Source organism: Rhodamnia argentea, chromosome 8 (assembly GCF_020921035.1).
Source record: "Rhodamnia argentea isolate NSW1041297 chromosome 8, ASM2092103v1, whole genome shotgun sequence".
Lineage (NCBI taxonomy): Eukaryota > Viridiplantae > Streptophyta > Magnoliopsida > Myrtales > Myrtaceae > Rhodamnia > Rhodamnia argentea.
In genome coordinates this window covers 28,481,422-28,499,187 of record NC_063157.1, presented here as the reverse complement: position 1 = coordinate 28,499,187, position 17,766 = coordinate 28,481,422, and the positions used below count along the sequence as shown (strand labels likewise).

Sequence of the window (17,766 nt, the reverse complement as noted above, 5' to 3'; positions counted from 1 at the left end):
TCTTCTATCCGAATCGGTTCGGCTATTTTTGACACCCCATAGACGTCGGAGCATTTATACACCGGTCCTCATCTAGCTCTAGATCCATGACTTTTGAGACACAACGAAAGGGTGATCACATATCTATGAACTATTATCATAACCCGAGTCAGAAGCGAGAGTCTCAGCCGACTATAATTTCAGCTTCACCTTACACATTTGGTATCGTTTTTTCCCCTTGGACAGATAGAATTTTTTTTTTCGTAGTAGCAGACATCCAAATACAGAATACAAAGAAACAGATACAAGGATAGATAATGATCGAATTGGTATCGGGTTCAGAAATGAAGGTAAGAACATGTCAAAATGCCGGTAGAAAAGAGGGTCTCATTTTGTATAGGTGCTTTGGCAAAAAGAAAAAGTTGGAAAACGTGTTTCAGATAAAGATCAAAATGTCCGCACCAAAGGACAGACAGATAATCATAGAGTTTGATAGCTAGCTACAAAGCCTGACTTGGCCGCTACTTCTTTAGCTTTTCTTTCTACCACTTCCTTTGCCTGTTAACGAAACAGCACAGAATAACGAACAAAGATGACATTGTGGTGGCAGGAACAACTAGACAACTTCTTGATGTGATAACCCACAAACAATAGGCATCAAAGGAAGAATCCCTAGTTAACAAGGCAAGACCTGATGGTCCTCTGAAATTGAACCTCAAAATTCTGAGGCATACTGGAAGCCGTGACTTCCATGAGTCTATAGAAGGACATGGAAGCACAACCCACATACGTATCCAGAATATGCAGTCAACTAAGTTCACCTAAATGTCACCGAAAACCCTAAAGACATTTATTGCAGGCCATGATGTATCCACACTCGTTACTCAATCTGATGCTCTTCTGTCCAGTGTCTGAGGTTTCATTATGCATGCATAATGTTACAGGTTACCAATCACTAAAGTCCACACTAAGTTCTACATAGGTAGGAAAGGTGCATCATTCACCCACGTGGTTTTGCCACATGGTGAGACCATAAGAGAGGATACCTAATTTTATCTCCATTGATGTACTTATGTAGCATTCCAACTCATACGTTCTGTGGTCTAATCTTTAATGTATTGCACTCTAAATACACTGATTATTTACTTAATTTTGTCCATAATTAAATTAAACTTGAGGAAAAAAAAATCAGATTTTAGGCCATCGTCACACCATATGGCACTATATCAATTCTCCAAGAAAAGCTGAACTGATGTTTTATTATTCAATCATCTGGGTAGTATAAAAATGAATACATAGGGGAATCAGATTGTGTTACATAATTGCCTCCAATGCTCATTTTGTGTTACAAATAGCCTTTTGATTGCCCCTAAACAAATATTGTCAACAGTCTATCTACCATAGCAGCATAGCGAAAATCACTACTTTTAATGATTTGTGGTGACTAAAGTGACAAAGATATCGTACTACTATTGATAATAAAAACTAGGGTCAATACCACGAAAAATCTCAAACTGGTAAACTTGGGAAAAATTTAATCCCAAACTAATTTTTTTACCACCAAAAACTTCAAACTAATATACAAGTGACAAATATACCCCAAACCGATACACATGTGACAAGTTTACTATCCGTTAGTGTCTATTAAATTGAATTAATACTATGAAAAACCCCAAACCAAGACACCTGCAACAAATGAGTGGTAAAAACACCAAATTGATCCACTCATCAATTGCCACGTGTCATCCAACTCAACAATTTTATGGTAAAATTTAATGGAAACTAACAAACGGTAAATTTGTTACAAGTGTACTAGTTTGGCGTTTAGTTTGGGATAAATTTACTGCAGGTGTACCGGTTTGTGATTTTTCGTAGTATTAACCCTAAAATTATAAGTGCCTACAAAATTTTCCACGTCGCAAATTTATGGGGTTTCAATTGGCCTTATATTCATATACTCTCTTTCCAACAACCAGCTATGCTTCGGATCGGATATTCTAGTATGGTGTCAAAGATAGGTTTCATCTCGGATTTATTCTCCGTGTTAGCCTCCCCGTTTGTCAATTGCACGTGCCATTCTCAATTTAGTTTGCACGTGAGAGGGTGCTACAATATCCACACCACTTGTCTATGGGTTTAAATGGACCTTATACCCATGTAGTCTCCCTCGATCAATCAATTTAAACTTTTGGATTGGAGTTCCTAACGAATTATCAATTTCATTAATATATGTACTAAAATTGTACAGATGAGCAAATTAAAGTTTTCCATCATCGAAGAAAACTTGTCACACAGAATGAATCGCCAAAAAGCATTTATAGAGATAAAAGCAGATGCTGACAGCAGAGGAGACAAACAAATTACCTTCTACAACTCAGAGAATCTCATAGCCATGTTACGGCATTGAGCTTCAAGTTCCCCCTACTTGGGCTTCAGAGGGGCAAGCCCATCGAAGGTGAAACTGGGGCCAAAGTGTTGGAGTTAAAGCAGCAGCTGGAGGCAACAGTGGACCATTATGTTTTGATGGATCATAACAGAGGTTATAGTGCACATGACATTTCCCCTCTGAACTGCGTAAATCTGTCAAATAAGCCCACAAACATCCGCAAGCTTCAGAGATGCTGCACTGCTGCCTCTCCTTCTCACTGAATTAGTCATAATGAATTAGAAGATGGAAGACAGTAAGCACTCCTTAATCTACAGTGGACAATCTCACAGGCAATATTTACTACAACATATTGAAAAAATAAAAGTCAAGTGGGAAGTTTGTCTTCCATGAGAGGCCATTATTCACGAAAAATTCCAAAATTTAAAGCAACCTCACTGAAAAAAATTGCTACTTAGTTTAATTCATTTACTCATTACAAATTTTAAATTAAAAGCTAGACCAGAATTGAGTCTCAACATAGGCTGGCTGTGATTTAATTATACATTATGAAGCCAAACCCAGCAGTGTTTTGTGGAGTGTTTACCTGTTGCATAAGAAGTTCCCAAAACGACAAGAAAGCACGCAGTCCAAGAAGTCAACCAGAAATGTCTGAAATACCAATACAAAATAAGCGAAGCGGAAGTTATAGAGGAAAGGGGCTTTATGATCAGAAGAAAAAGACAAGCTGCAGGAAAAAACAAATGGCAAGAGCCTTGTATAAATGAGAAGTATGTACCGAGGAAAACTCAAAAGCCAATGGATACATCCTTGCTAGTTGCGCGATGCAGTCAACCCACTGCATAATAAAGAATATACAAAGTCATTGGCTACATAACAAGCCCAATCTCAACTAGTGTTAAAGATTTAAGGAAACAAGAAAGTCAATAGTCCATGCGACAAGAATCTAAATCAAGCTTCGAAAGAAAAAAGTCCCTCCATTTAGTGAAACAAATAAGTACGAGACTTGAGAGGTGTTTGGATTGGTAATAACTTTTTACTTTTTTGCTTGGTCTGAATCTTGAGATGCACATACTTTTGACTTTTTTTTTAAATCCAAAACACCTTAAACTTTCAAAACAAATATATGTGGGCAAGCGGATTTGCATGTTGTTTTTTCATTATTTCTTAAACCTTTGATAAAAATAAATATATTTTGAAAGGAAATAACAATGCACTTCCTGTTTATACTAATCTTAAACAAGCTGGATTGGCATCCTTAATATTCAGATGGATAGCTTAAAGAAACCACTCGAAAAATTATAAACCTCGATAATTACATTAGCTCAACCTTGATATAGGTAGCTCAACATTCATGTCAATACCCTAGCGTCATGAGCTTCTAAATCAAGAAAACCAAAAAGCACAACCCTGGGTAGCAGGATCGAAGGATGCATGACGAAACTGAAACATTATGGATCCCCAATAAATATCAATCCAACCGTCATCAAACTTAATATACTGGACATGTTAGAAGGACCATAACACACATGAGGCACTGCATAGATACTTTTCCCAACATAACATGCCCAAGAAAGTATTGTCAACAACAAAAGCAGGCAGAAAAGCCAAACGTTTTGACTAATTTTAAAAGCAGTGAAGAGTCTGCGTATAGCCCTTATATCATAATAACCACCTGCAAAAATATGGGAGAACTATTATTTGAGGCCTGACTATGAGAGGAGCTGGTAGCTTGAGTTGTGAATGATCCTGATGACTGGCGCATTGGTGATGATGAGTAACTCCCAGTCGAAGATTGCCTAGATAACTCAAAGAGCGTGTTGCCACCTCCAGATATAGTTGGCAGTCCAAAACGATCTGAAAATCGATGGCCAAATGCTAGCCAGTCTTTTTCCACAAGTGCCTAAATCAAATTACAACCAAATGATCTAAATTGGCAACAGAAGTCCCCAAATCCAAGGAACAATAGCACTGCAGAGAAGCTTAAAGGTGCAACAAGCAAAGTGCTTGATGTTTCAAGCACATGATAATCTTAAAAGAAAGGGAAAATACAAAAAGGAAAATAGCCTATCTCTCATCCAATAACCAGTTACATATCTCTACTTTTGGAAGTATCAAATACCCAATTGAGTTCTACCCTCTGCAGACCAATTTGCAACTTCGTATCGTTTATGTGTGTCCCTACCTACAAAATGCCATTTTCTTCCCAAAATTGCCCATCCCCAAATCCTAAATTGTCTTAACACACCCCCCCCCCACCCCCCAAAAAAAAAAAAAAAACACTCAAAAAAACTAAAAACCAAACCATTTAAATCCTAAGCAAGATTCTAAAATGAGTTTGTAAGGAGGGACAATTTTTTCTTTTTCTTTTTTGTGTGTGTGTAGAGGCAAGGGGATGGTATTTGCAAAAATAAAGGTATTTAAGTGGTCATTAGATCAGAAGTGAGGTACATTCTCCGTTCTCTCCCTAAGAAAAGATCCAATCATATGATAGAAGTTAGTTCCACATTTAAGATATAGGGATGCAATACACTATTCGGCAAACATTTCTTTCCCTCGCCAAACAGAAGAAAATCTCATTCTCAAGCAGTATGCTTGAGATTAAGCAGTCTCAGTATTACCTGGAACCCGGCAAAAGTCCGATAGTATGGATCAAGTAACAAGCTTGCAAGTGAAACCAACTGTGTCGTTCTATCCCAACCGTCACTGCCAAAAAAAGGATACAAATACATACGATTGCAATGGGACATTTAACTACTAAAAAAGGCAGTCAATGAACAAAGAGCTAGAAAGTAATATTGACAAATCCAATCCCACAGTTATTACTCAGGCGAAATTGAAAACGTGATAAACAACAAAGAGCACCTCTTGCCCCCCCTCCCTCCCTCTCCCATGTATATGTATACATATACATAAATATATATACATATATGTATATGTGTATATGACAACATGCATATTAATTACAGCGAGAAAAATTATCATCAGAAGGCATATGAGATCCTGAAAGAAAAAACCTCCCTCCCTTTCTATCTCGCCCATGATAACATGCATATCAATTTACTGCAAGAAAAATGACCACGACATATAAGGCCCTGAAAGAACCATCATCCGTCCCTCCCTCCCGCCCTCTCTATCTCGCTCATGATAACATGCGTATCAGTTTTCCACAAGAAAAATGATCACAAGGCGTATAAGGTCCTGAAAGAACCTCCCTCCCTCCCGCTTTATATATGCGTGTGTATATAAGCTCATCAATTATACATTTCATCATAATCAAGGAAACAAGGACGACATTCCTGTTCACCTCATTGAAATGTTAAGCAAACAACTAATACCTGCCGTGGACAAGTACCGAAGCTGACTCTAAAGCAACACGTGCTGCAATCCATGCTGAACCAGCCAAAACACTCTGGACATGTATTAGCCAACCACTGTCTCCAAGTGTAGATACTGAAGCTGACATACTACTAAGATTGCCCCCACCCCAAGGCCAGCCACCATGTCTCTGTTCATTTGATTTTTGCATAAGTAAATGGTGAACGCCATACAAAAATAACTTAACGACGATGACTGACAGAGAACCCTTCAAACAATCTGGAGAATGATTAGGGGAAGGAACCAACTCTCAATCACTAGTTCGTGCAGTGACTCTGCTAAACTCCTAAAGAAAGTACATCATGTTCCTTACTCTATAAAGCAAGAAAAGATAATCTAGTTTCTTGAGACTGATAAATGCCATAGGAGCGGTATTTATGCATAAACATAATACCACAACCAAGAAACTCTCAATAGCCACAAACAGGTACTGCATGTTGCATTTTCTATGCCTTTCTTGGATCGAGAAGCTTCAATTAGGACTGTGGATAGTGAAAGACCCTTTAGATTCCTCAGCATATTTTTTTCAAGAAAAAAACTGCACAGATACGATTCACCAAAACTACACATGAACGTCAACAATATAAACAATGACTACTAGAGACCAACTAATGAGGGGAACAGACCATCAAAGCAAGTAAAGCGTTCATAGAACCAGATAGAGAGATCTGAATCTATATAACTAGCAAATACTTATAAAGCGTTAGGGATCAAAGTACCAACCAAGAATGAGGACATTCCATCTGATGAGATTGCCCCATGACTATCCAGATACTCCCTGAGCCGAGCTAGACTTTCCCTCATTGCATGGATGTTGTCTATCCCAAAGAACACTATCTGATTTGCAGAGAGGAAGATTGGCTCATCAAACTAGAAACACAGATATCATATATCGAAAAGAACAAATTTAAGAGACCTCAGACTGGAAATAATTGGAAGATGACTCGGAACCTCCCCCCATGGCACCATTAGCCAAGGCATTTTTTCTTGGTCTTGCATCAGCAATGTAGAGCTTCCTAACCAAAAGTGAGGATAAAATCAGCAAATATTAACTTACATTCGTAATATTAATAACTCATGTTCTTAACATGATAACAGAATTCACGTTTCTAAAGAGATGAGACATCAATATTTATGCATCAACTAACTGACCAACGATTCTCAAATAACTGAAAAAAATAAATTAACTCCTTAATTAAATTCCGAAATGGACTACATCATGTTCAGAAGAAGTTAATGGACTGTGTCAAGTTCAGGTGAAGTTGGTGAAACGGTTAGATTCCCACAGTGAATTGCTGCAACTGCTCGTAATAGTTAACTTTTATCTGACAATGTAGTCAATAGTCACATAAAGTGATGTCACGAGGTCACAAAAATGGTATCACATGCGTTAGAATGGTTACATGGAACACAAATGTGTATTATCTAAAAACTTACGCATGCTGTATACAGACAAATGTATTTTGCTTGTAGTTTTCGAATACAGCTTATATGCATAATCCAACTAAATTCATCAAAATTCTGACTTATCTCATCAAAATTCTGGTTTTTGATTTTTTTTCATAGGGCGCTTCCAGGGACCCATGTGAGAAAAAAAGGACCCCATCCCGTGTACAAAAATTGACCAACTACAGTGAGTCATTTGTAATTAATGCTAGTCATTAAGTACTTTACTGAGCCAAAAGAAAAGTTTACAACCTGTAAGATAGTATTTATACGCACACATATCTACGAACTTAAAGGTAACTTACGATGCTGAAACTTTGTTTACGAATACAAAATATAACTTACAAGAAGGTACGTTATTGCGATTGGATTTTGGTAGCAATCAACTAAGAATAACTATAATTACAATCATCAAGAATTAGCACTCACTCAATTTACTAATTATAAGGGAAATTACAATTTTAAAGGGAATAATATCTTCTAAGTTAAATTACTATCCTATTAAGTAAATTATTTTGTCTTAACAAATGTTACTACCTTGAAGGTAAATTACTCTTTTTGAGGATTATAGTTAGAAGTAATTTACCACTTAAGATAGATATTACTTCATTATGTTCTCCCAGAATCAAAATTAACGCAAAATTTGAAATCTCAAGTTTGTAAGTCAATGGAGCCTATCGTTGAGTAATAATCCTTAGTTGACGTCAGTTTTCTGCACGAATTGTAACATCTACAATTTTTTGGTCAAAAGTAACTTACCAATTTAACAGGTAATAAGTTAAATTTTTTTAAAAGTGATCCAAGGACAAAAAATTTTGGCTTTAAATCCAATGGCCAATATTCTATATTTGACCGGTCCCAAAAAACACCCCTACTACACCATAGATTTTTCCATTTTTATAAGATTCTAGCTTTCGACATAAAGGAAAGTAAAAAGAATCTGCTCCTCAATCAACAAAGCATCATATCCAATAACCTGATACTATGTTCCTCTATTATTGAAAGAAAGTCTGCCTACACAACTAGTGCTTGCCTAGTTGCCACCATTCTTTTACGAGAAAAGGAAGGTGAGAGTTGGTCATCATTGAGGCCAAGCCAAGCTCAACCAATCAAATGACTTTTGGAGATATGGTCTAGCTACTAACAATTAGTTTCCAGGAGATCTTCTTCATGTCCAACTGCGGAGGCTTCTTTACCTCTTTCTCTCAGCCTTCTTCTCAAACTCTAAATTGGTTATTCCCAACCAACAACCCAGCCCTTTTCTCCCCCAAAATTTCAGTGGCTATACAGGTCAGTAACTGGAGAACTTGCCTGCCACAGCCACTGTAGTAGCTGCAATGGTCGTTACATAATGCCATAACAGCCATTACCAGAGATATTAACTATCAAAGCAACAGCAGTCCGGAGCGGAACTTGCAGCCGTTATTGTTAACGGCTGCTACAGCCATTACAGACTCTGATTTAAAACAATAATTATGGCACAATTAACCAGTTGCTGGCAATGCTTACATCATCTGAGCAAAGGAAAATTAGACTGCCTACCTCCGCGTCCCCTTCACACCAGAAAGGTTTGAGCAAAGTGCAGCTACAAGCTTTTCATCTGTGTTGCTGCAAAAATATCAGGTGGAAGATGTTCAGAATGGTTTGAAGAGCACGGGGCACAGCCAATTTGAGGTTGCGCTCACAAGATTTAGACCAAAAATCCCAAAAAAAAAAAAATGGAAAGAAAAAAGGTTCAGCCCCAAGGTGCTGTTGCACGTGTATCAATTCATGCGAATGGGGTCTTCAAATGTATATCCCTGTGGAAGCCACTAGCGTGAGAAGTTAACATTACCTCCTCATATTCATCATGAGACCGACCAAGGGCTGGGAAGAACGTGCAAGCACTGCCCCCGTCCCTGTACATCAAAAGTATAGCGGGTCACTTCAGATAATCACCAAAAAGTGTCCACAGATAGGATGCACAGTATATACCTGGATGACACCAGGCGATTACAGGCAATCGACCCCTCGCTCGGAAATTTGAAGCCTGAAGAATTTCTTCATCACTAAAACAGCAAGCATGGAAACTTAAGCCATTTGCCTTATAACATCGATCCATGATGTAGGGAATCTAAGAATTTCAAATTTCAAATATAATTTTCAACCGCACCTAATGGATTTTGGAACAATCAAGGCAAATGGGTAAGTCTGGCACAGTGAATAGTTTGCATTCACACTGCTTATTCTCCACAATTCATTACCCACTGTGAATGAACAATCTTCTACTATACTCATTGAAGCACGGTGAGATCTTCTTCCAATAAGCCGAAAATACTCATTCAACAAACGCAACTTGGGATTAGTGTTTCTGAACTCGGATGGTCCTGAGACAAAAGCATAAAGATCCCATAGTCCAGCTGGCTTGGTCCATCTCAGCAATGCATCAAATATCGCACGTCTCTGGAAAATTTGGATATTTTGCCATATTAGAGTTTTCCACAAGCTAATTTACTCTGACTATGGTTGATGTATATGTGATTGATACATAAAAAAGCATCTATCTTCTCTAAAGAAGTTGCTTTCTAAATCTCCACCAACAGATCAAACAATAAATGACAGACTTAGCATTGCTAGCGAAACTACTCATCGACATACTCTTAAATCATGAGTCACCGAATTCCACACTAAAATATTTTAAAACAGTTGCTTTATCATGAGTTCGATTCTACAAGTACAAGAATTGTTACCTGTTAAAAGAGAAATCGCTCTTATTCAGGTTTACTTACTCCCAAGAACAGTTCAGAAGTTAGCACAAACATTAGAATTAGACGTTGGTCTTTTCTTATGCACAATTCCAGCGAGCCCACTCTTCATACTCTTCAGTCTTTGTTAGTTTGCAGCATTTATGGGATTGTTATCTAGTCTCACTTAGCACTAGCTTTTGCTTGGTTTTGTTCGTCTGTTCTTGTTATTTTTGTCCTTGTATTTTCCTGATGTACTAAAACAGTCCCTCTTTCAATAGTGAAGGTAATTGCTCATTTAAGAAATCAAGCTACACATTCGCATTCATAGATCCTAATTATTTACTCTCATTAGCAGGTTGATGAACACCAAAGGGACAAGAAAGTTCATCTTAATTCTGAAAATCGAAACACAACGAAAAGCTATAACTAGCATTTAACAGGGAAAAGTATGAACAAAAAGAGGATGTGGAAAGGTAGAAACAATGAGATATCCCGGCACAGAAGACAATGAAATGACCGTAAGAGCTCAATATGAATCTATCTGTCTTGACAAGGAAAGTATCCTCAATAAGCTCCGCTTGCTTTTGAAGCTACTGTATTCAACTGAACAAAAAAATATAGGAAGTGTACAACTCTTTCGAGCCACACGGTAAAGATCAAATCATGGTTTTACTGGAATCTCCCCATCTAGAAAGAAAGTCTGTGACTACTTAACACAACACCAGTGGTTAGTGTCACGATTCTAATGCAGTGGCACTAAGGAGATGGCAAACCCATTCAGAAAGAAAGTTTGTGACTCCTTCCATAACAGGATAAAACCATCGCAAGACTCTCGAACTTAAGACACGTAAAGAACCCCCTAAGATTAATAAAGATTGGGATATAAGTCAGCGATTTATTTTAAGCTCTCTTCAAATACACCATAACAACACACTGACAGTGCAGACAGAAGATTCTAACCTGCTTAGTCCAAGGGCGAAAGCCAAAGACAATTATTCTCATATCTTTACCTGAGAAAGCAGCAAAAGACCAGAAGAAATATTAAATGTTCAATTTTATGCAAGAAAAAAGTACATCAGCCAATCATCACTTCTACGACAAGCCATTCCAATCATAATCATGTAACAAGGCAGCAGTTTAAACCAGTAAAAAACAGGCCAACACAAAGCAAATTGAATACCAATCATCACTTCTAAAACAAGGTTTTTCATGGGGAAAACTCTGTCTTCCATCAGAAAAAGAGGGGCCCAATGATAAAAAGAATCAATAAATCAATAAAATAGACAATGCTATCCATCTGAAGTGAATCCCATTTAAAAGAAAAAGAATAAGTTAAAAAGAATCAAACCTCCAAAGAATAAAACTGGACTATTGACCAATCATCACAACAAGTAAGAAGGCGAGGGTTAATCAACAAGCTAATCATACACTTCTCCAACAAAATGGCTGAGAGGAGTCTGGGCAATACCTCTCTTCCAAAAACTTAGTGGTTAAATTTAAGAGAGGTGCCCTTTGTCAGAAGATATTAGGGGCAGAGGAACTGGAATAAAAAAAATGCAAGTACATCAAATTGGTGGGTTTAAGAACTGTCCTCAAGAGTGGCGTCAACTCAAGTTAAAGTTGGTCCTTCTTTTTTCCCCTTTTTCCACTTCTTTGTGCGATTCCCCAAAACAAAAAAATGTTTTATTACTACTGGTTAATACTCTCCTCTTACTAATAGTTTTCATGCTTCATTTGCACCAAATTATGGCCTTGCTTTTTGTCACAGTCAAGGGCTATTTTTCTGTGTTTTCTCATAGGTCAATATTGATCGGTATCTTTTCATGTTTTGCCTAACTGTCTGTACGTCTAACACAATATGGTTTTCAGTTTGATTAGTTTTTCTTTCTTCAGAACTTTAATTAATTCATATATTTGGATCGGTTACAATGACAATCATTGATTTTAAACTCTGGAAATAGGTTCAAGGAATGGTAAATATGCTGGAAGATCCCACCATAATTGATTCACAGCCGAAAAAGTATGGGAGTTGTTAGAGATCACTTTGTCTTGTCAAGGCATCATAGTGATCCTGGATACAGGACTGGATATTGACAGAGTTAATGAACTTGGACCTTTTTTTTCTTTGGTTCGAATGAACTTGGTCTTATACGAAAAAACAAACTAGCATTAATAATGACAACGTTCATCCAAACTGAGATATAGTTTTATGCACTTCATGTTCCCTTTCATCCTATGTGTACAAGCGATAAATTCCAAGAACACATAGTGGCATGACTTGATCGAGATTCAAATCAACAAACTTGGGTCTGTCGTAATATATTTTATCAGGTTGCTCAAGAAAATTGGATAGACAATTCGTCTCTGAGTTCAACCTTTGTAACAAATTGATTGCATTTAGTTAAATGGACACTGGATGGTCATGACTCATATTCACTGGAAGAATTTTTTTTTTTTTTCCCTGCCAACACATGTAATTTTTTTATTCATGTTTGCACTCAATTTATACTAATTTGGTCATTTGAAAGTTGTCTGTTTTAAATACATTTCAAACTTTAGGTCTTTTGCATATCATTCAGGTCAATATACCAGTCCACCAATATTATGAGAATACAGCTAGACTACAGAAGTACTTTGACATGCCACATACTTCCCATGGAATGAACACAGCAAAAGGTGAAAGCATTCTGTATAACAGAGCCCAACTAGCACTGTTTCATGAATTTCTGTCTTGGAAAAGAAAGAAAAAAAATAGAAAAACATAAACGCCAAACGCAACACGGGCTTAAACCATGCACCTTCATCCAATACTCAGCAAGACAATTATACAGGTCACATAGAATTTTGAAGCAAAACTCTCAAAAACTTTGATGATACGGAGCGAAGCAAGAAAGTTTGAGTTATATAATTATCTACACATTGCTTTTTTTCTTCCAATCAGAGAAATGAACACCCCTGCCCCGCATCCTCTGAATCACTAGAAGAAATCTACCATTACTAAGGAAGTACCGCTTCTCAAATATAGAAGTCCACACCAGATCCACCCTAGTAACACTCCGGGAAAAGACTAGTGCGAATCATGCTTAAAACGAAAATAAGCATCTAATTTCCAGCATTAACAAATGATACCAATGACTTGAAGCAGCCGTTGAGAAGGGTTCTTTTCAGGCTGACGTGGCACCGATTGACCTTTTACAGCCTATAATTTCCCAAAGTAATCAGCATAAATGAGTTAGTAACTCATACTTGGAGACAATCGAAACAACATTAGCATCAGCGACAGGGAACAACTGAATACATGTAAATAACAACCATACACGAAGGGTGAGCATGGGAGAACTTTTGAAATGGTATACATTTGTTTACCTTCCAAAATTGGCTTTCCCGCCAAAAAGAAAAACAGCTTATATTTACAAAATAGCAAACAAGATTCTGAGAACATCAATAGTCATATGTTCTAAACTTTTTAAGTGTTTTAATCCAAATAAAGTGTAATTTTCAAATGCTAAAAGCAAAAAGTTGAAAAGGAGCCCTCCCAAACCACCCTAAGGGTGCGTTTGACTAAAAGAAAAACTGTTTGGTAAATATTTTTGGGCCAGCTTTTGGGAGATGCATTGCATTGCATTTCCAAAGTCCTCCAAAGGCCTTTTTTCATGCAAGTCCTACCCAGCTTTCTCGGCTTTGAGCATTTGCGAAATCCAAATGCATTTTTTTTTGTGCTAATACTACGAAAAACCCTAAACTGGTACACCATTGCCACATTTAGTACGGACTAATTTTTGTGTCACAAAAACTCCCAAACTTGTACGCCTATGCCACATTTACCCAAAATATCAATGTGGCATGGGTGTATTAATTCGAGATTTTTTGTGACATACAGATTAGTTTGGGGAAAATATAGAGCGGGTATAACAATTAGCGAGTTTTTGTGACACGAAAATTAGTTTGGGGTAAATGTGACATGGGTGTACTAGTTTGAGATTTTTTGAGATAAACAAATAGGTTTGGAGAAAATATGGCATTGGTGTAACAGTTAGCAAGTTTTGGTGACACGAAAATTAGTTTGGGGTAATGTGACATAAGTGTATCCGCTTAAAGTTTTTGTAGTATTAACCCTCTTGTTTTCTTCCAACTTTGCCTTCCATAGACTCTGGAATTCCGGTTTTACTCTCACTATGTTAGATGGCAGTGAGGTGAGATCTGACCACCAGCACGCAACCTCAAGCAAGGGCCGCCTGAGGTCAGTTTGGGGTTGCGTTGGCTCGCCAGCATCTGGACATCGCGCTACCAATTGCTGGACTTCAATTTTTTTATTTGAAAAATATAGCTGAAGTCCTTTACAAATGCAGTTTTTTCCAAACTACATTTAAACCCAAGTTGCTTCCCAATGCACTTTTTAATTACACTTTACCAAATGCAACTTTTTAATTACTCTTTACCAAACACTATCTGCATTTTGAAAAAAACCCTTTAACCCAAAGTCCGTTGCATTTCCCCAAAGGCTTTCTCCAAAAGCCAAAGCAAACGCAGCCTAAGCAATCAGAAAATTCCTGAATCACAAAAATAAGAGGGACTTACAATCTTGCCGATCTTCTCAATAGTTGCCAGTGGTACAGTACCCAGCGGAATAATATTCCTAGTCCCTTCACTCTTGGGAAAAAAAAGAAATCTCAATAAATCACAAAACATGTAAAAGACACATATAAATATGTGATATGGAGATTAATTGCTTGAATTTTGTGAGAAGATGAGCTTGTGTCACTTCATGCCTCAAACATCTTAGATTTGACATTCTAGGGTTATAACATAGATATCTTTAATTACAGTCAGCAGCAACAGCTCCAAACTTGGCATGGAAATGTAGTAGGAAAATGGAATGCAGGAAAAGGTAACTCAAGGCACGTTCATCTAGTATAAACACTATATATATATATATAAAAAAAAAAAAATTCTTCCCACAAGCCATCACTGCTTCTGCAAGGAGACATACAGGATTTTGTTCACCAAATACTAATTCAGATATCTTTGACAAGAAAATACATAACTATGTAAAAGCCTAATGCAATTGGTCAAAGATGTTTAGGGATGCATACTCACCAGAAAGAGAATACGATAATTTGTCACTAACACAGTACCCGCTTCATCAGTGTTAACAAGGACTACACCATAACCCTGTAAGATAGTAACCACACATGAACTGTATGTTCTGAAAACAAATAGTAAAATAATTAATCATGGTGAAAGAAATCAGGAACCATTATTCTGATAGTACAACTGACACCCCTATTAATGTAACTCTTTCAAGAATTCTTAGCTCTGTCTCTTGTAAGTGATTCCTTAGTACATGGATTATCTGCGTTAATTCCTTCATCTCAATATAAAGGAGATCAATCTAAATGAAAGATATGAAAAGAACAGGAAAGGCGTTGCCAGTAATGGCTGGACACGGAAGAAAAGGGCATTCAATTTCCAAATTAACCCACAAACACTATCTAGGAATAGGTGAAGGAAGAACAAGAGTGCAACAAACTGAACATTGATTGATTTTTTAAGCATTATATTTAATCCAGATGCTCTTATATCTACCGAGTAAAAGGGGTGATAGCAAAGAAGCCATCCAATCATCATCATATCTCAGTTCCAGCACTATGCAGTTCTTTCTTATTTTACTTCTAAAAATGCTCCTGAGATATTCCATAGATGGTCCCTGTGGAAGTACGTATCACCCGGCCAACCACCCCCCAAAGGACAACAACAAAAAAACAGAAGAGAAACAACAATATGAAATGCAAACGAAAGAAAAAAGAAATTAAAAGCAATGTAACTTTAGGCGGCCAGCATGGTCAATTGATAAAAACCTAATATCACCCACCACTCAGCACATGGTCAATTAACCTACAAAGAGACTCCAAAATTCAACTCCATCACTCTATCAGCTAGCAAGCCCTTGGACTAACTCCCAGCATACAATAATCTAATAAGTGAGATTTCAGGTGAGTGGTTACATAATCTTCTTTTATTCAAAGAAATGCTTGTGATCCATCATTTTCAGAGTTATAGTAATATCCATAACTCTTTCTCCAATGTAGCAATGTAATGGTTCATCCTCCCTTGCTACTATGCACCAGTGGAACTGAACATCTGGAACACCCACACCATTACAGGTCTGCAGTATAAATCTTAGACTATGTCAATGAGGAGTTCATCAACCATTGGGTGGCAAGAAGATGGTGGCAAGAAGGCACTTAACATAGGCAGTGAAAAACCTCAAAAATTTTTCAGAGATCAGCTTTTCAAAGCCAAGAAGATTCTCTTTTATTTCAGCACTGGATCGGGTCCCAAACGAAAAGAAACAAAATTTGTCCATGTAAAAATATTATGACTACAAACTCCTTTAGCAGTAAATGTGACCAGCTAGTCTTCGCTCCCCTTCAGAGGAGGTGGCCCACATAAAGAAGAGATAACAGAACATGAAAATTTATTTCAAATGCGACAATGCAGAAGTGCTGATTCCCACATCCGATATGCTATTCAAATGGGGATAGCCCATCACAGCAGGATGATACTATTCTACATCTCATGAATCATGAACTAATGATAGTAAACCAAACAGAAAGTAACCTATGGTGCTTCTTAGTTCAGCAGATAAACAGAACCGTCTGACTCCCACCAACCACATCATAACTGTTGTTTGGTTGAATGGGGGTGAAGAATCAATAACATTACTAGCCCAAAATGTGGCGATCGACAGAAAAGACCCCTACCCAAACAATGTGTGATCACATAGGAGATTAAAAACTGACCTCAGCAACCACAAACGTAAGCAGAGCCTCATTTAGATCAACGAGGATCCGCAAGTGAAATCCAGTGAGAAATGCTACCAAAATCCTTTCTTTATGAATTTAAGCAGCGTGCCAATCAGGTGAAGCATCTTTACGATTCTTATCGATCTAGGCAGGATGCACCCACAAGTTACACATCAAACTATAGCCTGGAGCCCAGAGCCGGAGTCCTATTCGATACAGAACGACGCTAAAAGTCCCTAAGATCATCAACTTCTTCATCACGGAAAACAAATTGACCTACCTCCACAACGACTTCTTCGGCTTCGAGCAAGAAATCGCACTTGACGAGAGAGACGGACCTCGAAATTGGCTGCCAAAAACACGCCCACCAGTCCCAAAAAAAAAAAAAAAAACAACCAATTCAATCCCAAGCACATGCCACCACATCAACTGGAAAATCACAGCAACAGAAAAGAAAAAGAAAAAGAAGAACCGACGTCGATCTTAGTCCATTCAAGGACGTCCCAGCTGCCGGCACCCTCCATCTTCTCCGGCTCGGTAGCTTCTCCGAGCGACATCGCCCTCGACGACCGCGGCACGCGGCGAAACGGTCACCCTCCGCCCTCTGCAAATTGTCGTTTTCGTGCTTCCAGAGCGGGAGAGAGAGAGAGGGTAGAGAGAGAGAGAGAGAAAACACCTACCGTTCAAACAAATCTTCTTCTTTTTATCTGTTTTTGTGTGTTAATCAGACTTTGATTAGAGGAAGCGACGTCGTTGGAGTCGCTTTAACGTATCCTCTAATCCGCATGACTGCATTTAAGAAGGGCGCCTAATTATATTTAACTTAATTTAATCAAATTTATTGCAAAGACAGAATGCGGTTAAGCCACGTGGACAAGAATTTCCCGTCAACTATAGCTTTGTTTTGCGAGCTACTGTCAAGATTGAATAATTATCTTATATTATACGTCAGTGTTTTAGGACATCCTGCAAGGCAAAGAAAAAATAGGGTTTTTTCCAATTTAATCTTTTTAAAAAAATATTTACGAAATTATTTTTTAAAAAA

The 17,766-nt window shown here is 37.7% G+C and overlaps 1 protein-coding gene across 4 annotated transcripts in view; it reads right to left on the bottom strand.

The window, feature by feature from the left end:
* LOC115738257 (phosphatidylinositol-3-phosphatase myotubularin-1) overlaps positions 1-17,383 on the bottom strand; it is a 47,512-nt gene extending 30,129 nt beyond the window's left edge. The window contains exons 1-10 of one of the 4 annotated variants that reach the window (XM_048283302.1): positions 17,198-17,383; positions 17,002-17,070; positions 15,013-15,087; positions 14,494-14,565; positions 13,045-13,114; positions 10,876-10,925; positions 9,342-9,631; positions 9,164-9,237; positions 9,024-9,087; positions 8,732-8,797 (exon numbers count right to left, since the gene is read on the bottom strand). In XM_048283302.1, the coding sequence (XP_048139259.1) occupies positions 8,732-8,797; positions 9,024-9,087; positions 9,164-9,237; positions 9,342-9,631; positions 10,876-10,925; positions 13,045-13,114; positions 14,494-14,565; positions 15,013-15,087; positions 17,002-17,070; positions 17,198-17,278 (911 nt within the window). In that variant the 5' untranslated portion in view covers positions 17,279-17,383. The remainder of the gene's footprint in view (positions 1-8,731; positions 8,798-9,023; positions 9,088-9,163; positions 9,238-9,341; positions 9,632-10,875; positions 10,926-13,044; positions 13,115-14,493; positions 14,566-15,012; positions 15,088-17,001; positions 17,071-17,197) is intronic. The other 3 variants (XM_048283303.1, XM_048283304.1, XM_048283301.1) reach the window with 3 other exon arrangements.
* Positions 17,384-17,766: the final 383 nt, after the last annotated feature.